Here is a 25638-nt window from a genome sequence, read left to right on the forward strand (position 1 = left end):
GGTGTAAATGAAGAATTTCACTACATTCAAGAGCTTGAAGCAGAAAAACAGGTTGATGTGATACAGTGTGAGATCATGTGTGTGAGAGGTATAGAAACTGTGGAGCAGAGGACGGAGACACAGATTCACTTTACAGAAACAGATTATTTCATGTAACTCTGGATCCGAAAACAGTTTTATGTCTGTCGTTAATTATGTCATTAATGGATGACGGATGATAAGGGAGCAAAAAACACAGGACTGACCCTCAACAGCACCGTGCAACACCTGGACAGTGTTTCCTGCAACAACTGGACGGTTCTCACTAACTTCACTCGCCTGTTAAACACTTGCCAACAGACCACACTGACACATACAGCCAACACTCAGGCAGCTCTGTCTACACTCTGTTAGTCCGTTTCCAGCACAGTTTCTGTCTGAACAGATTTTATTGTGAAGAAATCTGCATCGACCTGAGGACGACAGCTTCCTGTCCTGAGCTGACTTATTGCTTTTATTCAAAATTACAAAACTATCAGAAACTGAGAATTTGAGTCCTGAGAACTTTGAGAGTCCAGGAACGAAGACAAAGGTCAAAGAGAGACGACAACAAGACGACAAGAACAGAGAGGAAGGACAAGACACGAAACCTGCTGAGAGAGAAAAGGTCACTGTGTGTGTGTGTGTGTGTGTGTGTGTGTGTCTCCTGAGCTTCAGTTTAAAATAAAACCAGTCGCACTTCTGACTCGACTCTCAGCTGGTTCGTTATCGCCGCTGACAGCTGTGTGTCACAGCCCATCACATCATCGTCCTCACATCAAACGCACAAACACACACACACACACACACACACACACACACACACACACACACACTCACACACAAGTTAACATGATACACTGATGTCAAATACTCCTGCGGGCCGTTCCCACAATGCAACACGCCTCCAGAGTCTTTTCATCACAAACGACACGTTGAGTTTGAAACCAAACAACAACAACAAAGAAACCGAGCAGGTTGTTCACAGTGCAGGAACTTTCCCCGGAGAACAGGAACCTTCAGAGGAACTCGGTACTTAAACCTGCGTTTGGACCAGAGGAACCAGGAACTAGATTTAGTTCCAGATGTGAAACAAACCGACCTGCTGTGGGGGAAGTTATTCTCTGTCGTCGGCTTCCTGACTCGTTAAAAAACCGAGTGTGAAACTTTCATGTCAGAAATAAACATCCATCAAACACTCCGCAGGTCGTCTGTCGGTCTCCTTTTATTTATTGAAAACATCTCAAACATCAGAAATCACAAACAGAATCACTCTGTGTTGTTTCTACTGTAGAAAAACTGAAACCAACTTTGTTGTTTTGTTTAATTCTGTCGAGGGTGTGAAGCTGGATTTATACCTCTGCATCGAATCTGACTCTGTATAGACGTGCACCTGATGGTCACCTCCCAGCTGCTCAATCACTGGAAACACAGTGTTTTTACTTTAATTTCACAGATAAGAAACAATACATTTTCAACACAATAAAAGCTCACAAAATAGAATTGTAACTGTGTGCAGTTTATCCTGCCTTCATATCAGTAGAGGAAACTCTGCTAGCCACTAGGCTCATTAATGCAATGGAAAATGCCATAAGCTTGTGCTATTAACGTTAGCATGTTGTATTCGTGGGAAAAAAATTATTCAGACAGTTGTTTTGTCAGTGAACCTTGTGAGCTGTAATGGAGCCCAATTTTATAACGTTACCATTGTTAAATGTTGCTGTTGTCCTTGGCTTCATGTGAGTAGAGGAAAACTCTGCTAGCCGCTAGGCTAATTTATACAATATAAAAAGCCATAGGCTTGTGCTAATTAGGGATGGGTACCATAACCTGGTATTTAATGGGCCCTGGGGCCAAATTATTAAAGACTGTAGTGTTGATAAGCAGAAGAAGATAAATTTCTGGCTCATCTAGCTTTCATAAACATTATCTTATACAGTTTTTATCCTCCTAACTCAGCCTCTAATTTGCAATAAGATCCACCATGTGTTCACTGCTGGTTAGCACTGTTGCCTCACAACAAGAGGGCTCCTGGTTTGAACCCAGGGGGAGGGAGCCCCTCTGTGCGGAGTTTGCATGTTCTCCCCGTGTCAGCGCCGGTTTCCTTCGGGGTGCTCCGCTTTCCTCCCACAGTTCAAAGACATGCGTGCCTCCCCCACCCCAGGTTTGAACCAGGAACCCTCTTGCTGTGAGACGACAATGCTGGTGGTAACCATGCTAACCACAGTGGTTGCACGGTGTGGTTAACATGGTTAGCATTGTTTACATGCTGCTCTGACATGTTCTCCCTGTGTCAGGGTGGGTTTCCTCCAGGTGCTCCGACATGTTCTCCCTGTGTCAGCGTGGGTTTCCTCCAGGTGCTCTGACATGTTCTCCTGTGTCAGCTTGGGTTTCCTCCAGGTGCTCTGACATGTTCTCCCTGTGTCAGCGTGGGTTTCCTCCAGGTGCTCTGACATGTTCTCCTGTGTCAGCGTGGGTTTCCTCCAGGTGCTCTGACATGTTCTCCTGTGTCAGCATGGGTTTCCTCCAGGTGCTCTGACATGTTCTCCCTGTGTCAGCGTGGGTTTCCTCCAGGTGCTCTGACATGTTCTCCCCATGTCAGCATGGGTTTCCTCCAGGTGCTCTGACATGTTCTCCCTGTGTCAGCGTGGGTTTCCTCCAGGTGCTCTGACATGTTCTCCTGTGTCAGCATGGGTTTCCTCCAGGTGCTCTGACATGTTCTCCCTGTGTCAGCGTGGGTTTCCTCCAGGTGCTCTGACATGTTCTCCCCATGTCAGCGTGGGTTTCCTCCAGGTGCTCTGACATGTTCTCCCTGTGTCAGCGTGGGTTTCCTCCAGGTGCTCTGACATGTTCTCCCTGTGTCAGCGTGGGTTTCCTCCAGGTGCTCTGACATGTTCTCCTGTGTCAGCATGGGTTTCCTCCAGGTGCTCTGACATGTTCTCCTGTGTCAGCGTGGGTTTCCTCCAGGTGCTCTGACATGTTCTCCCTGTGTCAGCATGGGTTTCCTCCAGGTACTCTGACATGTTCTCCCTGTGTCAGCGTGGGTTTCCTCCAGGTGCTCTGACATGTTCTCCCTGTGTCAGCGTGGGTTTCCTCCAGGTGCTCTGACATGTTCTCCCTGTGTCAGCGTGGGTTTCCTCCAGGTGCTCTGACATGTTCTCCTGTGTCAGCGTGGGTTTCCTCCAGGTGCTCTGACATGTTCTCCCTGTGTCAGCATGGGTTTCCTCCAGGTACTCTGACATGTTCTCCCTGTGTCAGCGTGGGTTTCCTCCAGGTGCTCTGACATGTTCTCCCTGTGTCAGCGTGGGTTTCCTCCAGGTGCTCTGACATGTTCTCCCTGTGTCAGCGTGGGTTTCCTCCAGGTGCTCCGACACGTTCTCCCCGTGTCAGCGTGGGTTTCCACCAGGTGCTCCGACATGTTCTCCCCGTGTCAGCGTGGGTTTCCTCCAGGTGCTCCGACATGTTCTCCCCGTGTCAGCGTGGGTTTCCTCCAGGTGCTCCGACATGTTCTCCCTGTGTCAGCGTGGGTTTCCTCCAGGTGCTCCAGCTTCCTCCCACAGTCCAAAGACATGCAGGTTAACTGGTGACTCTAAATTGTCCGTAGGTGTGAATGTGAGTGTGAATGGTTGTCTGTCTCTATGTGTCAGCCCTGTGATAGTCTGGTGACCTGTCCAGGGTGAACCCTGCCTCTCACCCAGTGTCAGCTGAGATAAGCTGACCCCCCGCGACCCTCAAGAGGATAAGCGGTTACAGAAAATGAAAAATTAAATGTTTCCATCACTGCTGATTAGATATTGTACGTACAGCTCCTTCCTCTATAGATGTGTGTAAATAAAATGTGTCCTGTCACAAATGATTTCCTGTCTCCAAAGGAAAACACAGATACAGTCAGACATCTCTTCAGTTTCATGCATGCTCGACTGGAGAGGTTCCAGGTAATCTCCAGCATGTAAAGTCATGAAAAATGTTTTTGTGAATTTTATTCCCCACCAGGATCCTGCTGGGCTCTGAGGGAACATCAAAGCTCTTCATTAACATTTAAATTTAACCCTTTGAGTTCACTTCTCCCAGCATGAGGTGGCACCAGCAGGACACCAAACTTTCAGCGGAACCTTCACTTTAACAGTTTCAGATGAGAATAACAGTGTGGTTTGGTTCTGTTAAATTCTGTAAAATCAGTTGGCAGAGAGAAGAGACTGCAGACAGTTGATCCATCAGTTGTTTGGTTTGTGACTGAAAACCTGCTTCCTCACACTCGCTCAAACTCTCCATCGCCTCCAATGCTGACAGCTTTTTGAAATCGTGACTATTGTGGCGTGCAGAACTCAGATGGAGGACAGGAAGTGATGAATTCATATACTGTATGAATTTAAAGAGGAAAGTGACGACATAAAAGGAGCTGGATAAACCTGCAGGCAGCAGGTATCATCAGAAAACCGGCGTGGACACATTTACAAAATTACTTCAACCTCTGGACCTCTTGCTACACGGAGAGCCAGATGAATGCTTACAGAGTCTATGTGCAACTAATTTTATTTTGAGGAACCCTTAAATAAAGAAAATCTTTTTCAGTTTTACTTCACTGCAAACCCATTTAGTCAGCACAACCATTAGCAACCGTTAAGACCAAATATTCACCAAAAAATTCCAGCAGCTGTGAGTTGGGTGTGAGCACATTACAGCCGAACCATCTGATCCAACTCATCCTCACTGTGACCTCATCACATGTCCACGTTTGGTCATGGACTTTCCACGTCCAAATATGGCGTCCAAGGTACCCTGGGTGTGTTGGTTGTTGACGTTCTGGGACGCCGTGTCAACTTCAGCCTGTTACATGCATTGTCTGTTTTCAAAATACACTTCTGTTTTCACAGGAAATGTACAGTTTGCATATAGTCTCTTTCAAAATAAAAGCACTACGTCGGTACAACTCTGTGAATTGACTTTGTTTTCTTCAACAACAAAAACATGTGGTTGGGTTTAGGAAAAAACAGAACAGGGTTTGGCTTTATAATCTTACGGGACACGAACACAGCTCTCTCGGGTGGAAGTTGGTGTTTGTTGGACGTCTGTGTAAAAGAGACAGCCGGTAGGACGGGATCATGGGTGGGACAGGTGTGTGGGAGATTTAAAACGTAGCTGTTAGCAGTTAGCAGCTAAGTCAAAGAAGAAGACAAGGCCCAATATGTCCACAAATAGTGAAAACAATGAGGTCCAGGAGCTCCTTACCCTCCGAGCAGAGGACGAGATCAGCCGCCATATAACAGGGACATTAAATGATTGTGGTTTGACATGTGATGTCACTGTTATTGTTTATAAAGAGCTGCTGACACGTATGTTAAATGTCACACTAGAGGCCGATGCTGTTGTGTCACAGTTGTGTTACATGTCATGCCTCTTTTGATTCCATGATGTCATCATGCTGTCTAAAATCACACACTAGAGCGACACGATGCCACCGTCGTTTGGTTCTGTGTAAAAATACAACGGCAGCATAAAGACGGTCTCTGTGTAAAAAGGACGACGGTTAAATGGTCCAACAAAGACGATGTCTGAAAACACTGAACTTTCCCAGAGCCCAGTGGAGGTCATGGCCTGATGAAGCCACCAGTACCTCATCATCATCGTCAAATCACCACATCGGATGCTCTCCACACTCCGACTGCACCGTGACATTCTGCCCACAAAAATCACAGAGTGAGCGACAGGTTGGAGCTCTCAGTCCGACCCTCGGCCTCTGAGCATCCAAACATCCACTGAGCATCACACAACAAGAGCTGAGCGTCCAGCAGAGAGAAAAGCCAACAGCTATCAGAGTTTTGGAGGGATTTCAGTTGCCTGAGGGAGTTTGTTCTTCCATGACGAGCGCCACCAGCCGAGCCACCACATGTCCAAAGAGACAGACGCCTCTGGTGGAGCTGCAGCGGCGTCTTCTGCCACAGAAACAACACTTAAACCTGTCACAGCAAATCAAAACGGCTTAAACGAGTTCTCCATGAGTCTGACGGTTTATTCTGAAACAACAGATCTTAACTCTGCAGTCTAAAGCTCTGTAACAAGTGACCCTTAAGTTCAGTCCACTGCAGTTATCGAGGCCAAGAATAAACACAGAAACTGGATTTAATTAAAAATAACTCATAATAGAACCAGACTGAGTCGACAGCAGCTCTGAGAGACTCAGAGGCTCAGGCTGTCTGCAGCTCTCAGACACTTAAATTTAAGGCTTTTAAATGGAGGAAGGTTTTCTGTAGGACTATGGTTATTAAAGTGAGTTAGGTTCATCTACATTTTGCCAACAGCTAAGATTAAAATAAAAAGGGATCGTCTACAAAGTGCAACACCGAGAAGAGACAGCCTTCTGTAAAATATTCAATAACTTCAGTGTGAAGTCCAGTTCAGACCAAAGATTCATGACGAGATGAAACTGTTTCAGAACAGAGAAAAGTGTTAGCGGTGTGAACTGGCCGGTCTGAGCTCGACTCAAGCCGGCTGATGGTGTCACCTGACACTCAGCTGGTCAAATGGCCGGCGGCTGGTTTTAAAGCACGTCACCTGTTTCAACAGCCAATCAGCTTGTAGTGAAGTCAAAATGACCACAGACAGCGTGTTGGCTTGCTGCAGCAGGTGCTCCATTCCCACAGAGCCCTCTGTTTCTGTCCTCACGGTGTGCCGGTGTCAGACGGTGGGTCGCTGCTGCTGCTGGCTGTATGTGCTTATGCCCCGCCCACACACACACATTCTCACTGACTGATGAATTGGCGCTGGTTACTTATATTATTGTGGCGTATTGATTATGAATACAGTCCATCTGATGCTGGTTTTGTTTCATCACTGTAGCCAGTATCTCACTATCACTATAGACCCTTTTAGGGCCGACATCATGATGACATCATGTTATCAGCTGGAGGTGCAGCTGCCTCTCCCCCACAGGGCTGTAGGCTCCATAGGAGTGTTAAAATGTGTTTGTCTTGTTGTGTTATTGGGAGCCAGAATAGAAGGAGTCATGGCTCAAAACCAGCCGCCACTGCCCGTCAACAAAAACAAAGACAACTATGGTTAAATGTGATAAGACCAAAGGACTGGACGGAGGCCATCATCAAAAATGCTCACATGTGCAGCGCACACTTCATATCAGGTTAGGGAAAAAGTATTTCCTGTTGTAGGGATGAATAAGGTTATGTGTATTAAGGGTTATCATGTCCACCTCATCAGAAACTGGGGAGGGATTAAGAGGAATATTGGATTTCTCTGCAACGCTAACCTTTTTAGCACATTAGCTAACGTTAGCTTCCATAGCAAAACAAACAAGTGTGGTCCTCCTTTGTAAAATTGGCTTCCTGTGACATCATCCATCCACTGAGTGAGAGCATACGGGTCGGCCAGTCTGGTCCCGTTGGTCACTGTTTACTTATTCAAGTAACACTGGCGGTCCCGGAGAGTGAGTGACCTGACATGGTGACATCATCAGTACGTTGGTAAATTCCGGTCTATCTTCATTCAGATTTTAAGAAGAAGAGGTTCCAACAAGAAGAGTTGTTGACTAGAGATGATACACTGTCTCATCGTGGTCACTTCCTGTCAACCAGGACGAATTTACATTACAGAACGGAGTGTTGACAGTAGTTGTTTGCTTCAACTCATCTCGTCGTGAATCTTTGGTCTGAACTTTAAAGAGCGCCGTGTCTCCAAAATCATTTCATACACACAGAATTACTAGAACTACGTCACAGTTCACATGATGAGGATGGAACCACCTCCGCCTCAACATCAACACTGACACACTACAGTTATGAAAATTATTCATTCACAGGAAAAGTTTGTGAAGCAGAAACCATGAAATGTTTCTACAGGAAAAATGACTGGACTCGTATCAACTGTATGAAAGTCCTCAGTTAGTTTCCGTCACACACCTCCAGGCACCTGCTGCTGCGCACCAACATTAACCCGTCTGTTTACTGACTTTTAGAAATTGCCTCTCCTCCACCTGCAGGGACGTCCTCTGCAGACACACAGTCCTGTTTTCTCGTTTTTTGGGGGGTCTAATTATATCTGTCTGGCAGCATCTGAGTCACTGCTGTCAGCGATGGCATAAAAAAGACAAAGCGACAACAACAACATCATAAACAACAACAACAACAACAGCAGCAGCAGCAGCAGGGAGAGTAGAGACGCTGCTGGCTTCTGTTTCTAGACAGACGGAGCGTCTGCCCTTTAGCTGTGCACACACACACACACACACACACACGCACACGCACACACACGCACACACACGCACACGCACACACACACACACACACACACACAGCAGGCTTAATGCGTTTGGGGGAAATGTGATCTGACTCATGTGCAGCTGCAGAAATAAAAACAAAACGTTTCATCAGTTTTGATGCAGAAATGTTTCGTTTTTAAAGGTTTTAAATAAAGTTTTGTTTCATCTGTCACCTTCAGTCACGTCACAACTCTGAACTGTGTGTGTTTGTAGTCAGGACCGACTCAAACTCATCGGAACGCTTCTTCAAAGTCAGAATTTCAACTGAAATGTAACATTTCTTTTCCTCCCACACAAAAACAAGTTAATGAACTTTTCCTCTTTGATGTATCCTTCAGATGTTGTGACGTCTCTGTGCAGATGTTTCAGCTCCCCACAGACGGAGTCACATCGATCTGTGCGTTTAAAAGTTCAGACTGACACATCAGCTGTTTTACAGGAGAGAGGAACTGTAAACACACCTGACATCACGATTTCACCTGAACGCATCGCGGTCTGTTTATAACGTGACATCATGAACACATCACAAATTATTTAATGAAGGTAAAATGTGAGAAATCGCAGCACGCACACACACACACGCGCACACACACACACACACACACACAGACAGATGGAGGATAAGGGGAAATGCCAGACTCACCAGTGGTCGTGCGGCATTGTTGCGTTGCCGTCGGTAACTGAGCATCTCTCAAATCTAACACAGCAGCTCTCTCTACGTCTCTCTCTCTGTCTCTCTCTCTCTATCTCTGTCTCACTGTCTCTCTCTGTCTGACTGTCTCTCTCTATTGTAACGTCAGGGACCGTCAGGATTACGGCGCCCTGAGTCGCTCAGAGAGAGACAGAGAGAGAGACGGAGAGAGAGAGAAGACTGAGAGCAAAACAAAAAGACAATAAAGACAATTTCACCTCTGCCACCAACACTTATTTTTTTGATTTACTAAAATTACAGTGGGGAATTAAACTAATGTAAATTACATTCCCAAACGATGATGACGGCATCAGCTGTTTCAGCAAATTGCCAAAATTGATATTTGTTTACATTAAAGTCACAGCGTCGCTGATTACTGGACTATTACCAATCGGGAGCGAAGGAAAATGTTGGCAGTGGGCGCTTCTGGACACCGCCAACATTACTTCTGTACATTTCGTACGCGTCATATCAGCGTTTCTAAATTGACTTTGTCTCCTGGTTCTTTCGGCCGAGCTGCCGATCACCGTTCAAGACCAACAAACATGAGAAGCTGCTGTGATTTAGTGACTCGTGTTGTTTCCGACATCTTTTCAGGCACCACATGCAGATGTTGTGTAACAACCTGCAGCTGTTTTTCTTGTTGAGAAAGTGCCACAAGAAGTGGCTGGTTTTTACTAAGAAATCCCTCAGTTCTCAACAGGATACTGCCACATTAAGCGATAGTTTTTTATCGAGACATTGCGGCATTTCCTGCCAGAATAGTGCCACAAACAGTGTTTTTTTTTTGTTTTTTTGTTTGTTTTTTTACCAAGACATTGTTTTGTCTGCTGCCAGGATGGTGCAAACGAAAAGCAGTAGTTTTCTGCTGAGACATTGCAGCGTCTCCTGTCGGGATAGTGCCTCAACACCTGGGTATTCTAAGCAAAAACATGATCTTTGTACCTAAACCCAACCACAGGTTCACCAAATCGTATCTGCCTCATAAAAACGTACAAATGTATCTGTGGTTTGCAGAAACAATGCCAACATGTATTTTGGTGACTGGGTTGGAGGAGGACGTCACATAACTACAGGTGAAAGAAAATCTTGGTCGACTGAAGTCATGCGTACTCTTCGACCTATTGATTGGTCAGTGGGGGAAAAAAACCTTCACGTCATTGGCTGCAGAGCTTCAAGTGAACACATTTCTTCTCTTGATACAAACTCCAGCAGTGTGACGAGGTGCTGAGCGCTGCACGTTTGGAGTTTTCTCTCTGGTCGCTGAGAGTTAAAAAAACTTTGGGGAAAACTCTGCGCTAGTCACTGTCAGTTTTAACTCTGACATCCAATCACAGCAGAGGAGGGGCGGGACAAATACCACAAAGACCAACTGTCACAGCATGTCCAACTGCTGAACAACAACAACAGAGGAGAAGTTAATACTGAACTCACACAGACCGTCCTCAATGAGGTCCTTACTTCCTCCTGTTTGTTTGATTTAAACTACAGTGAGCAGCTGTTTGAGGAAATAAAACTATGAATCTGTGTCTTTTTGTAGATGTTCAGTAGGACGCGACAGGGTCTGAGCTGAGGGACACAGACAGGAAGTGTTGAGGGACGGACTGACATGTTGTTGTTCTGAGGTCCAAAGGTTTAATTTTACGGACAGATGATAAAGTGTGAATCAGAAGAAAAACTGCTGGAAGGAAAAGAGCTGAATATTCTGTCAGATTGACGGGTCACCTTCCTGCAGGCCACACACACACACACACACACACACACACACACACACACACACGTCAGTCACATGTGTGCACTCTTTATGATTACATATATATATATACATATATATATATATATAGTACATGTTGCTATAAGAGCAGAGCCTACACGCCTGTTATCAGCCACGTGCACAAACAGACCACAAACCACAGTGTCTCTGTCAAACTCACAGACAGACCCCGAACTGTTTTCTCATTTTAACATGGCTTTATAAACCAAAACATAACTTAAAATAATGTTTGTGTCTCCAACACATTTGCTCTGATTATTCATTTAAACAAATCTGACATGTAGTGTGCTGTAGAGGAGGATACGCAATGTCATTAATGACACTAAGGGCTCTAGTCTCCTGGCGCGGTGCAGGGTGGCAAACCCCGCGCAGAGCTACTTTCGAGCAGCACAACCCGAGGCGTGCTCAGTTTGGTAGTTTGGCAGACCGAGGTGCGCTGAGATGGGTGTGGCGGCGCAGCAGGGGGAGGTGCCGACAGATCCAACTTGGCGCAGTGACAGTTTCGTGCCAAAAGGCTTCGCCGAAGGTGCGCTAAAAGCTCGCCAGCTGAAACCAGGTCTACTGTCAGCGCAGGCGGAGCGCAGCCGGTGTAAGCCGAAGTTTGGCTGACCGGGGGACAGTGCGCACACGTAACCAAAACCTCACAGGCAGGTTTCCAGAATGTCAGGCACATTAACGATGCAGTAAATACCCACAAAAAACACTATTCAATGCAACTATCTGCAATCAGCACATAAATGTATCTCTATATCGACTGTCCCGTCACATCTGATGTCAGATCAAAGGGGATTGGCACCGTTTGGCACGTTTGGTACGCGTAATGGAAACCCAACCTGATTTGATTAACACAGCTGCAAACTAATGAGTTCACATCCCTCTCAGCCAACCACAAACAGCCACAGCATCAGATAGGGAGTATATATTCAGCATCTGTCATCTTAGAAAAGTCAAAAGAAAAGAAACAGAGTGAGACTGCGAGAGAGAAAGAGAGAGCGCGCGCGCGCACGAGAGAAACACAACATTGATTTACAATTGTGGTGACCTCCTCCCAGGCTACCTTTGCATCATCAGCCCGTGGAGGTCTGCTCGCAGTTCTGTATATTCGGACACTGCGAGCTTGGACCTCCCGGACCAAAACATCAGTTTTCTCCTGGGAGAAGTTTGGCCGTCTGACGCTGCTGCTCTCTTCTGCCATGGCAAATTGAGTAAACTCTCATTACGCCTTCGCGCAGCGCATTTAAGGGCGAGGAGAGGGGCTCATTTGATTGGTGTGATGTGTGTAAAACCCACTCCATGCCTTCTCTCCTCCCTCTTTCCGACTTGCGCAGGTAGGAGGGATGGAGGTGGGAAAGAGGAGTTGCTGCGCCAGGCGCATGGTGTGCCAAACTTGCAAAATCCACCTGGCCACACCCAGTTGGTGAAGCGCAGGTGCGCTGCACCCCCGCCTCACCCGGTCTGTGAAACAAGAGCCCCTAGAGTTCGATGAGCTTCCTTCAGTTTCTTGTAGTGCATGCAAAACTCAGTCTTTACTAATAATCACAAGAGGGGTGCCCCTTTCTTTTCTCGAGCACCCGCCCATCAAAATGTCTGATCACGGCCCTGCCTCTTATCAGTACATCATCAGTATTTTACTGCAGTAAAGGATCTGAATACGACCACACAAACAGCAGCAGAAGCTAAAAGAGTTAAAAATATCCACTGAGGCAGCTGTGAGGTTTGTTCAGTGATACTGAGCAGGAGGATTGTATCCCATCATGCATCTGAACAACAGGAGCGTCTCTCTGCCGTCTGATGCAGAGTTTCTAACAGAAATATCAAAGTAAACAGCAGTGTGTAGCTCGAGGCCGGTCTTCAGACATCTCTCTGCTTCCATGAGCAAAAACAGTTTCTGTCCTCGGATCAAACACGCGACGTCTCAACAACAACAGCAACACGATGACCTTCACACAGCTTTAATTATTATATATATCATCGTCTCTGTCTGTTTAATGATGCATGATCACTGTCTGTGGGGCTGCGACTAACAGCTGTGTTCATCAATCAATGTGATGACTAATTCACAAACTAATCAATTAACTGTTTTGTCTCTGACGTGTTTGTATAACCTGTTTGTTACATATTCAGTTTGTCATCACAGGAAATACTCACACGTCAGGAGCTGGAACTCAAAACTGCAACTTTATAATCGGTTATTGAAACTGTTGCTGATCAACTTTTTTCCAGTTAATTTTCAAAGATTCACCTACACTCAGTGGCCACTTTATTAGGTACACCTTGCTGGTACCAGGTTGGACCCCCTTTTTAATTCTTGGTGTCACAGACTCAACAAGGTGCTGGAAACATTCCTCAGAGATGTTGGTCCATATTGACATGATGACATCACACAGTTGATCCATGATGAGAATCTCCCGTTCCAGCACATCCCAAAGGTGCTCTATTGGACTGAGATCTGGTGACTGTGGAGGTCATTGGAGTACAGTGAACTCATTGTCATGTTTGAGATGATGTGAGCTTTGTGACATGGTGCGTTATCCTGCTGGAAGTAGCCATCAGAAGATGGGTACACTGTGGTCATAAAGGGATGGACACGCTCAGCAACAATACTCAGGTAGGCTGTGGTGTTTAAACCATGCTCAGTTGGTACTAAGAAAATCTCCCCCACACCATTACACCAGCAGCAGCAGCCTGAAGCGTTGATACAAGGCAGGATGGATCCATGCTTCCATCTGAATGTGGTTTTTCCAATCTTCTATTGTCCAGTTTTGGTGAATTGTAGCCTCAGTTTCCTGTTGTTAGCTGACAGGAGTGGCACCTGGTGTGGTCTTCTGCTGCTGTAGCCCATCTGCTTCAAGGTTGGACAAGGTGTTGTTGCTTCAGAGATGCTCTTCTGCACACCTTGGTTGGAACCAGTGCTTATTTGACTTTGTGTTATTTGGGGAAATTTCCTCAAGGTGTTCTTGAGATATCGTGTCCATGAGAATGAGACGAATGCAAGTTCATGGTGACCTTTGACCACCAAATTCTAATCAGTTCATTCTTGAGTCCAATTGTACGTCTGTGCCAAATTTGAAAAAAAAAAAAAAAAAATCCTCAAGAAGTTCTTGAGATATGTCGTTCATGAAAATGCAATGGACGCAAGGTCTCAGTGATTTTTAATCTCTGACTTCCAGAATCTAATCAGTTCACTGTGACCCAAAGTGGACGTTTAAGCTAAATTTGAGGAAATTTCATCAAGGTGATCTTGAGATAGTGGGTTCATCACGATGCGACGGACAATTGAACAACCCCCAAAAAAAGGATACATAAAAGGATCCATTTTCTCCTCTTTTTAATTTTTTTTAGTAGTATTGTTTCCTTTTAAATAGAAAACATGGTCGTCAATGTTTGAATCAACAAAACCTGACTAGTTCTTCATTTTTTACTTTTAATATATATACACACATATGTTTCTAATGCATGTTCATGATGTATTTCCTTCTTTAGCTTTTTCTCTCACTGACACAACAGAAACAGGTCTGTGTTGTTACTCACCGAGCTCTCAGAGCGCTGACTGTAGACTTATCAATCCTGCAGAGAGACAGACAGACAGACAGACAGAGAAGCTGTTAACTATATTGCACTCGACAGACTAATAACAGGAAGAACATTAAGACATTACTGAGGCGACAAGGAAAAGATTTACATCTGAATACTCTATTAACCTTAGTGACAATGAGTGTGTGTGTGTGTGTGTGTGTGTGTGTGTGTGTTGTACTGTGCTAATGTGTGGGTTTTACTGTGTGTGTGAGGTGTGATCTCAGAGGTTCACAGCAATAAAAGGCCTATTTATTAAAGTGCTGCAGCACCAGTAAATCACACATTTACATCCCACACACACACACACACACACACAGCATGTCTAAAAGCAGCTATAAAACACACAACAGAATACACCACTAAAAATATATGAAATAAATATTAAAATAAAGGAGCTGGTTTATTTCTGCAGCTGAGATTTTATTTTATTTATTTAACTGTTTCATCTGTAAAAATAAAAACTAAAGAACATTCGTATCTTTACGTCAGAAAACTTTACCTGAAACTAAAATGATCCAATATTATAAATGTGATAAATGTGTGTGAACGTCAGTGTGAGGAAGAAAACTACAGATATAAACTGGTTCCTTCTGCCAGAATAAAGGAGGTAAAAATAAAATCTACTTCCTGTCATCTTTGTTCTCTTCTTCTTCTGTTGTTACATTTACAGTCACTGAGATGATCTCAGGTCTGTTTATGTAACAGAGGAGAGCAGAGGAGAGGAGGTGGAGAAGGAGTGTAGAAATGGAAAGTGATCGACCTCCGTGTTAAAAGCCTGTATGTATGATGACTCTGTAAAAACTGAACTCCCTCAGCTCATAAATAACACACACACACACACACACACACACACACACACACACACACACACACACATTCTCCCAGAAACCACATGATGACACAAAGATGGCCGACAACTCCCTCTAACCTGACACTATCAGTGTGTCTCACATCACATACTTCTGTTAGTTCACTGTGTTCACTACGTACTTCCTGTTTGTACATAAATGTGCCACGTAGCTCGGAGCAAGTTTGCTAGCTAGCGAACGCTAACGTTAGCTAGCTAGCAAACTAACATAATCGTTTGTAGTACCAAGTCATCACAGACCCACAAACATTAATGATCGACAACAGTGTTCGTACTCATCGATGTCCCCAGCCACCATGTGGAGCTGATGGAGGAGTTGTATTAGGAGCTGATGGAGGAGATGGATTGGGAGCTGATGGAGGAGTTGGATTGGGAGCTGATGGAGGAGTTGGATTGGGAGCTGATGGAGGAGTTGTATTAGGAGCTGATGGAGGAGTTGGATTGGGAGTTGATGGGGGGATAGATAGGGAGTTGATGGAGGAGTTGGATTGGGAGCTGATGGAGGAGATGGATTGGGAGCTGATGGAGGAGTTGGATTGGGAGCTGATGGAGGAGTTGGATTGGGAGCTGATGGAGGAGTTGTATTAGGAGCTGATGGAGGAGTTGGATTGGGAGTTGATGGGGGGATAGATAGGGAGTTGATGGAGAAGTTGGATTGGGAGCTGATGGGGGGATAGATAGGGAGTTGATGGAGGAGTTGTATTAGGAGCTGATGGAGGAGATGGATTGGGAGCTGATGGAGGAGTTGGATTGGGAGCTGATGGAGGAGTTGGATTGGGAGCTGATGGAGGAGTTGTATTAGGAGCTGATGGAGGAGTTGGATTGGGAGTTGATGGGGGGATAGATAGGGAGTTGATGGAGAAGTTGGATTGGGAGCTGATGGGGGGATAGATAGGGAGTTGATGGAGGAGTTGGATTGGGAGGTTATGGAGGAGTTGGATTGAGAGCTGTTGGAGGAGTTGGATTGAGAGCTGATGGAGGAGATGGATTGGGAGCTAATAGAGGAGATGGATTGGGAGTTGATGGAGGAGTTGGATTGGGAGGTGATGGAGGAGTTGGATTGGGAGCTGATGGAGGAGTTGGATTGGGAGCTGATGGAGGAGATGGATTGGGAGCTAATGGAGGAGATGGATTGGGAGTTGATGGAGGAGATGGATTGGGAGTTGATGGAGGAGTTGGATTGGGAGCTGTTGGAGGAGTTGGATTGAGAGCTGATGGAGGAGATGGATTGGGAGCTAATGGAGGAGATGGATTGGGAGTTGATGGAGGAGTTGGATTGAGAGCTGATGGAGGAGATGGATTGAGAGTTAATGGAGGAGTTGGATTGGGAGCTGATGGAGGAGTTGTATTAGGAGTTGATGGAGGAGTTGGATTGGGAGGTTATGGAGGAGTTGGATTGAGAGCTGTTGGAGGAGTTGGATTGGGAGCTGTTGGAGGAGTTGGATTGAGAGCTGATGGAGGAGATGGATTGGGAGCTAATGGAGGAGATGGATTGGGAGTTGATGGAGGAGTTGGATTGAGAGCTGTTGGAGGAGATGGATTGGGAGCTGATGGAGGAGATGGATTGGGAGCTGATGGAGGAGTTGGATTGGGAGCTGTTGGAGGAGTTGGATTGAGAGCTGATGGAGGAGATGGATTGGGAGCTAATGGAGGAGATGGATTGGGAGTTGATGGAGGAGTTGGATTGGGAGCTAATGGAGGAGATGGATTGGGAGCTGATGGAGGAGTTGGATTGGGAGCTGTTGGAGGAGTTGGATTGAGAGCTGATGGAGGAGATGGATTGGGAGCTAATGGAGGAGATGGATTGGGAGTTGATGGAGGAGATGGATTGGGAGCTAATGGAGGAGATGGATTGGGAGCTGATGGAGGAGATGGATTGGGAGCTGATGGAGGAGTTGGATTGGGAGCTGTTGGAGGAGTTGGATTGAGAGCTGATGGAGGAGATGGATTGGGAGCTAATGGAGGAGATGGATTGGGAGTTGATGGAGGAGATGGATTGGGAGCTAATGGAGGAGATGGATTGGGAGCTGATGGAGGAGATGGATTGGGAGCTGATGGAGGAGATGGACTGGGAGCTGTTGGAGGAGTTGGATTGAGAGCTGATGGAGGAGATGGATTGGGAGCTAATGGAGGAGATGGATTGGGAGTTGATGGAGGAGTTGGATTGAGAGCTGATGGAGGAGATGGATTGAGAGTTAATGGAGGAGTTGGATTGGGAGCTGATGGAGGAGTTGTATTAGGAGTTGATGGAGGAGTTGGATTGGGAGGTTATGGAGGAGTTGGATTGAGAGCTGTTGGAGGAGTTGGATTGGGAGCTGTTGGAGGAGTTGGATTGAGAGCTGATGGAGGAGATGGATTGGGAGCTAATGGAGGAGATGGATTGGGAGTTGATGGAGGAGTTGGATTGAGAGCTGTTGGAGGAGATGGATTGGGAGCTGATGGAGGAGATGGATTGGGAGCTGTTGGATGAGATGGATTGGGAGTTGATGGAGGAGTTGGACTGGGAGCTAATGGAGGAGATGGATTGGGAGCTGATGGAGGAGATGGATTGGGAGCTAATGGAGGAGATGGATTGGGAGTTGATGGAGGAGTTGGATTGAGAGCTGTTGGAGGAGATGGATTGGGAGCAGATGGAGGAGATGGATTGGGAGCTGATGGAGGAGTTGAATTGAGAGCTGTTGGAGGAGATGGATTGGGAGCTAATGGAGGAGCTGGATTGGGAGCTGATGGAGGAGATGGATTGGGAGTTGATGGAGGAGTTGGATTGGGAGCTGATGGAGGAGTTGAATTGAGAGCTGTTGGAGGAGATGGATTGGGAGCTAATGGAGGAGCTGGATTGGGAGCTGATGGAGGAGATGGATTGGGAGGTGATGGAGGAGATGGATTGGGAGCTGTTGGAGGAGATGGATTGGGAGTTGATGGAGGAGTTGGATTGGGAGCTGATGGAGGAGTTGGATTGGGAGCTGATGGAGGAGATGGATTGGGAGGTGATGGAGGAGATGGATTGGGAGCTGATGGAGGAGTTGGATTGGGAGCTGATGGAGGAGATGGATTGGGAGCTGATGGAGGAGTTGGATTGGGAGCTGATGGAGGAGTTGGACTGGGAGCTGATGGAGGAGATGGATTGGGAGGTGATGGAGGAGATGGATTGGGAGGTGATGGAGGAGTTGGATTGGGAGCTGATGGAGGAGATGGATTGGGAGCTGATGGAGGAGTTGGATTGGGAGCTGATGGAGGAGTTGGACTGGGAGCTGATGGAGGAGATGGACTGGGAGCTGATGGGGGAGATGGATTGGGAGTTGATGGAGGAGTTGGATTGAGAGCTGATGGAGGAGATGGATTGAGAGTTAATGGAGGAGTTGGATTGGGAGCTGATGGAGGAGATGGATTGAGAGTTAATGGAGGAGATGGACTGGGAGCTGATGGAGGAGATGGATTGGGAGTTGATGGAGGAGTTGGATTGAGAGCTGATGGAGGAGATGGATTGAGAGTTAATGGAGGAGTTGGATTGGGAGCTGATGGAGGAGTTGTATTAGGAGTTGATGGAGGAGTTGGATTGGGAGGTTATGGAGGAGTTGGATTGAGAGCTGTTGGAGGAGTTGGATTGGGAGCTGTTGGAGGAGTTGGATTGAGAGCTGTTGGAGGAGATGGATTGGGAGTTGATGGAGGAGTTGGATTGAGAGCTGTTGGAGGAGATGGATTGGGAGCTGATGGAGGAGATGGATTGGGAGCTGTTGGATGAGATGGATTGGGAGTTGATGGAGGAGTTGGACTGGGAGCTAATGGAGGAGATGGATTGGGAGCTGATGGAGGAGATGGATTGGGAGCTAATGGAGGAGATGGATTGGGAGTTGATGGAGGAGTTGGATTGAGAGCTGTTGGAGGAGATGGATTGGGAGAAGATGGAGGAGATGGATTGGGAGCTGATGGAGGAGTTGAATTGAGAGCTGTTGGAGGAGATGGATTGGGAGCTAATGGAGGAGCTGGACTGGGAGCTGATGGAGGAGATGGATTGGGAGTTGATGGAGGAGTTGGATTGGGAGCTGATGGAGGAGTTGAATTGAGAGCTGTTGGAGGAGATGGATTGGGAGCTAATGGAGGAGCTGGATTGGGAGCTGATGGAGGAGATGGATTGGGAGGTGATGGAGGAGATGGATTGGGAGCTGTTGGAGGAGATGGATTGGGAGTTGATGGAGGAGTTGGACTGGGAGCTGATGGAGGAGTTGGATTGGGAGCTGATGGAGGAGATGGATTGGGAGGTGATGGAGGAGATGGATTGGGAGCTGATGGAGGAGTTGGATTGGGAGCTGATGGAGGAGATGGATTGGGAGCTGATGGAGGAGTTGGATTGGGAGCTGATGGAGGAGTTGGACTGGGAGCTGATGGAGGAGATGGATTGGGAGCTGATGGAGGAGTTGGATTGGGAGCTGATGGAGGAGATAGATTGGGAGCTGATGGAGGAGTTGGACTGGGAGCTGATGGAGGAGTTGGACTGGGAGCTAATGGAGGAGATGGATTGGGAGCTGATGGAGGAGATGGATTGGGAGTTGATGGAGGAGTTGGATTGGGAGCTGATGGAGGAGTTGGACTGGGAGCTGATGGAGGAGTTGGATTGGGAGCTGTTGGAGGAGATGGATTGGGAGCTGATGGAGGAGTTGGATTGGGAGCTGATGGAGGAGATGGACTGGGAGCTGATGGAGGAGTTGGACTGGGAGCTGATGGAGGAGATGGATTGGGAGCTGATGGAGGAGATAGATTGGGAGCTGATGGAGGAGTTGGATTGGGAGCTGATGGAGGAGATGGATTGGGAGCTGATGGAGGAGTTGGATTGGGAGCTGATGGAGGAGTTGGATTGGGAGCTGATGGAGGAGAGAGATTGGGAGCTGATGGACAAGTTGGTTTGGGAGCTGATGGAGGAGTTGGACTGGGAGCTGATGGAGGAGTTGGATTGGGAGCTGATGGAGGAGTTGGAATGGGAGCTGATGGAGGAGATAGAATGGGAGCTGATGGAGGAGTTGGATTGGGAGCTGATGGACGAGATGGGTTGGGAGCTGATGGAGGAGTTGGATTGGGAGCTGATGGGGGGGTAGATAGGGAGCTGATGGAGGAGATGGGTTGGGAGCTGATGGAGAAGTTGGATTGGGAGCTGATGGGGGGATAGATAGGGAGCTGATGGAGGAGTTGGATTGGGAGCTGATGGACGAGTTGGTTTGGGAGCTGATGGAGGAGTTGGACTGGGAGCTGATGGAGGAGTTGGAATGGGAGCTGATGGAGGAGATAGAATGGGAGCTGATGGAGGAGTTGGATTGGGAGCTGATGGAGGAGATGGATTGGGAGCTAATGGAGGAGATGGATTGGGAGTTGATGGAGGAGATGGATTGGGAGCTAATGGAGGAGATGGATTGGGAGCTGATGGAGGAGATGGATTGGGAGCTGATGGAGGAGATGGATTGGGAGCTGTTGGAGGAGTTGGATTGAGAGCTGATGGAGGAGATGGATTGGGAGCTAATGGAGGAGATGGATTGGGAGTTGATGGAGGAGTTGGATTGAGAGCTGATGGAGGAGATGGATTGAGAGTTAATGGAGGAGTTGGATTGGGAGCTGATGGAGGAGTTGTATTAGGAGTTGATGGAGGAGTTGGATTGGGAGGTTATGGAGGAGTTGGATTGAGAGCTGTTGGAGGAGTTGGATTGGGAGCTGTTGGAGGAGTTGGATTGAGAGCTGATGGAGGAGATGGATTGGGAGCTAATGGAGGAGATGGATTGGGAGCTGATGGAGGAGATGGATTGGGAGGTGATGGAGGAGATGGATTGGGAGGTGATGGAGGAGTTGGATTGGGAGCTGATGGAGGAGATGGATTGGGAGCTGATGGAGGAGTTGGATTGGGAGCTGATGGAGGAGTTGGACTGGGAGCTGATGGAGGAGATGGACTGGGAGCTGATGGGGGAGATGGATTGGGAGTTGATGGAGGAGTTGGATTGAGAGCTGATGGAGGAGATGGATTGAGAGTTAATGGAGGAGTTGGATTGGGAGCTGATGGAGGAGATGGATTGGGAGTTGATGGAGGAGTTGGATTGAGAGCTGATGGAGGAGATGGATTGAGAGTTAATGGAGGAGTTGGATTGGGAGCTGATGGAGGAGTTGTATTAGGAGTTGATGGAGGAGTTGGATTGGGAGGTTATGGAGGAGTTGGATTGAGAGCTGTTGGAGGAGTTGGAATGGGAGCTGTTGGAGGAGTTGGATTGAGAGCTGTTGGAGGAGATGGATTGGGAGTTGATGGAGGAGTTGGATTGAGAGCTGTTGGAGGAGATGGATTGGGAGCTGATGGAGGAGATGGATTGGGAGCTGTTGGATGAGATGGATTGGGAGTTGATGGAGGAGTTGGACTGGGAGCTAATGGAGGAGATGGATTGGGAGCTGATGGAGGAGATGGATTGGGAGCTAATGGAGGAGATGGATTGGGAGTTGATGGAGGAGTTGGATTGAGAGCTGTTGGAGGAGATGGATTGGGAGTTGATGGAGGAGATGGATTGGGAGCTGATGGAGGAGTTGAATTGAGAGCTGTTGGAGGAGATGGATTGGGAGCTAATGGAGGAGCTGGACTGGGAGCTGATGGAGGAGATGGATTGGGAGTTGATGGAGGAGTTGGATTGGGAGCTGATGGAGGAGTTGAATTGAGAGCTGTTGGAGGAGATGGATTGGGAGCTAATGGAGGAGCTGGATTGGGAGCTGATGGAGGAGATGGATTGGGAGGTGATGGAGGAGATGGATTGGGAGCTGTTGGAGGAGATGGATTGGGAGTTGATGGAGGAGTTGGACTGGGAGCTGATGGAGGAGTTGGATTGGGAGCTGATGGAGGAGATGGATTGGGAGGTGATGGAGGAGATGGATTGGGAGCTGATGGAGGAGTTGGATTGGGAGCTGATGGAGGAGATGGATTGGGAGCTGATGGAGGAGTTGGATTGGGAGCTGATGGAGGAGTTGGACTGGGAGCTGATGGAGGAGATGGATTGGGAGCTGATGGAGGAGTTGGATTGGGAGCTGATGGAGGAGATAGATTGGGAGCTGATGGAGGAGTTGGACTGGGAGCTGATGGAGGAGTTGGACTGGGAGGTTATGGAGGAGTTGGATTGAGAGCTGTTGGAGGAGTTGGATTGGGAGCTGTTGGAGGAGTTGGATTGAGAGCTGTTGGAGGAGATGGATTGGGAGTTGATGGAGGAGTTGGATTGAGAGCTGTTGGAGGAGATGGATTGGGAGCTGATGGAGGAGATGGATTGGGAGCTGTTGGATGAGATGGATTGGGAGTTGATGGAGGAGTTGGACTGGGAGCTAATGGAGGAGATGGATTGGGAGCTGATGGAGGAGATGGATTGGGAGCTAATGGAGGAGATGGATTGGGAGTTGATGGAGGAGTTGGATTGAGAGCTGTTGGAGGAGATGGATTGGGAGCTAATGGAGGAGCTGGATTGGGAGCTGATGGAGGAGATGGATTGGGAGGTGATGGAGGAGATGGATTGGGAGCTGTTGGAGGAGATGGATTGGGAGCTGATGGAGGAGTTGGACTGGGAGCTGATGGAGGAGTTGGATTGGGAGCTGATGGAGGAGATGGATTGGGAGGTGATGGAGGAGATGGATTGGGAGCTGATGGAGGAGTTGGATTGGGAGCTGATGGAGGAGATGGATTGGGAGCTGATGGAGGAGTTGGATTGGGAGCTGATGGAGGAGTTGGACTGGGAGCTGATGGAGGAGATGGATTGGGAGCTGATGGAGGAGTTGGATTGGGAGCTGATGGAGGAGATAGATTGGGAGCTGATGGAGGAGTTGGACTGGGAGCTGATGGAGGAGTTGGACTGGGAGCTAATGGAGGAGATGGATTGGGAGCTGATGGAGGAGATGGATTGGGAGTTGATGGAGGAGTTGGATTGGGAGCTGATGGAGGAGTTGGACTGGGAGCTGATGGAGGAGTTGGATTGGGAGCTGTTGGAGGAGATGGATTGGGAGCTGATGGAGGAGTTGGATTGGGAGCTGATGGAGGAGATGGACTGGGAGCTGATGGAGGAGTTGGACTGGGAGCTGATGGAGGAGATGGATTGGGAGCTGATGGAGGAGATAGATTGGGAGCTGATGGAGGAGTTGGATTGGGAGCTGATGGAGGAGATGGATTGGGAGCTGATGGAGGAGTTGGATTGGGAGCTGATGGAGGAGTTGGATTGGGAGCTGATGGAGGAGAGAGATTGGGAGCTGATGGACGAGTTGGTTTGGGAGCTGATGGAGGAGTTGGACTGGGAGCTGATGGAGGAGTTGGATTGGGAGCTGATGGAGGAGTTGGAATGGGAGCTGATGGAGGAGATAGAATGGGAGCTGATGGAGGAGTTGGATTGGGAGCTGATGGACGAGATGGGTTGGGAGCTGATGGAGGAGTTGGATTGGGAGCTGATGGGGGGGTAGATAGGGAGCTGATGGAGGAGATGGGTTGGGAGCTGATGGAGAAGTTGGATTGGGAGCTGATGGGGGGATAGATAGGGAGCTGATGGAGGAGTTGGATTGGGAGCTGATGGACGAGTTGGTTTGGGAGCTGATGGAGGAGTTGGACTGGGAGCTGATGGAGGAGTTGGAATGGGAGCTGATGGAGGAGATAGAATGGGAGCTGATGGAGGAGTTGGATTGGGAGCTGATGGAGGAGATGGATTGGGAGCTAATGGAGGAGATGGATTGGGAGTTGATGGAGGAGATGGATTGGGAGCTAATGGAGGAGATGGATTGGGAGCTGATGGAGGAGATGGATTGGGAGCTGATGGAGGAGATGGATTGGGAGCTGTTGGAGGAGTTGGATTGAGAGCTGATGGAGGAGATGGATTGGGAGCTGTTGGAGGAGATGGATTGGGAGTTGATGGAGGAGTTGGATTGAGAGCTGATGGAGGAGATGGATTGAGAGTTAATGGAGGAGTTGGATTGGGAGCTGATGGAGGAGTTGTATTAGGAGTTGATGGAGGAGTTGGATTGGGAGGTTATGGAGGAGTTGGATTGAGAGCTGTTGGAGGAGTTGGATTGGGAGCTGTTGGAGGAGTTGGATTGAGAGCTGATGGAGGAGATGGATTGGGAGCTAATGGAGGAGATGGATTGGGAGTTGATGGAGGAGTTGGATTGAGAGCTGTTGGAGGAGATGGATTGGGAGCTGATGGAGGAGATGGATTGGGAGCTGTTGGATGAGATGGATTGGGAGTTGATGGAGGAGTTGGACTGGGAGCTAATGGAGGAGATGGATTGGGAGCTGATGGAGGAGATGGATTGGGAGCTAATGGAGGAGATGGATTGGGAGTTGATGGAGGAGTTGGATTGAGAGCTGTTGGAAGAGATGGATTGGGAGCAGATGGAGGAGATGGATTGGGAGCTGATGGAGGAGTTGAATTGAGAGCTGTTGGAGGAGATGGATTGGGAGCTAATGGAGGAGCTGGATTGGGAGCTGATGGAGGAGATGGATTGGGAGTTGATGGAGGAGTTGGATTGGGAGCTGATGGAGAAGTTGAATTGAGAGCTGTTGGAGGAGATGGATTGGGAGCTAATGGAGGAGATGGATTGGGAGCTGATGGAGGAGATGGATTGGGAGCTAATGGAGGAGATGGATTGGGAGTTGATGGAGGAGTTGGATTGAGAGCTGTTGGAAGAGATGGATTGGGAGCAGATGGAGGAGATGGATTGGGAGCTGATGGAGGAGTTGAATTGAGAGCTGTTGGAGGAGATGGATTGGGAGCTAATGGAGGAGCTGGATTGGGAGCTGATGGAGGAGATGGATTGGGAGTTGATGGAGGAGTTGGATTGGGAGCTGATGGAGAAGTTGAATTGAGAGCTGTTGGAGGAGATGGATTGGGAGCTAATGGAGGAGCTGGATTGGGAGCTGATGGAGGAGATGGATTGGGAGGTGATGGAGGAGATGGATTGGGAGCTGTTGGAGGAGATGGATTGGGAGTTGATGGAGGAGTTGGACTGGGAGCTGATGGAGGAGTTGGATTGGGAGCTGATGGAGGAGATGGATTGGGAGGTGATGGAGGAGATGGATTGGGAGCTGATGGAGGAGTTGGATTGGGAGCTGATGGAGGAGATGGATTGGGAGCTGATGGAGGAGTTGGATTGGGAGCTGATGGAGGAGTTGGACTGGGAGCTGATGGAGGAGATGGATTGGGAGCTGATGGAGGAGTTGGATTGGGAGCTGATGGAGGAGATAGATTGGGAGCTGATGGAGGAGTTGGACTGGGAGCTGATGGAGGAGTTGGACTGGGAGCTAATGGAGGAGATGGATTGGGAGCTGATGGAGGAGATGGATTGGGAGTTGATGGAGGAGTTGGATTGGGAGCTGATGGAGGAGTTGGACTGGGAGCTGATGGAGGAGTTGGATTGGGAGCTGTTGGAGGAGATGGATTGGGAGCTGATGGAGGAGTTGGATT

The 25638-nt window shown here is 48.0% G+C and overlaps 1 protein-coding gene across 5 annotated transcripts in view; it reads right to left on the reverse strand.

Moving 5' to 3' along the window:
• Window positions 1-25638, reverse strand: part of LOC117261904 (rap1 GTPase-activating protein 2-like) — a 60139-nt gene that overhangs the window by 20103 nt on the left and 14398 nt on the right. For 4 of the 5 annotated variants that reach the window (XM_078172653.1, XM_033634477.2, XM_033634506.2 and 1 more), the window contains exon 2: window positions 14284-14319. Coding sequence is in view for 4 of the 5 variants with exons in the window: in XM_033634477.2 (XP_033490368.1) it covers window positions 14284-14319 (36 nt within the window). In the remaining variant the exon portion in view is untranslated. Of the gene's footprint in view, window positions 1-8930; window positions 9082-14283; window positions 14320-25638 lie in introns of those variants that run through there. The other variant, XM_033634498.2, reaches the window with a different exon arrangement.

This window comes from Epinephelus lanceolatus, chromosome 11 (genome assembly GCF_041903045.1).
Source record: "Epinephelus lanceolatus isolate andai-2023 chromosome 11, ASM4190304v1, whole genome shotgun sequence".
Lineage (NCBI taxonomy): Eukaryota > Metazoa > Chordata > Actinopteri > Perciformes > Serranidae > Epinephelus > Epinephelus lanceolatus.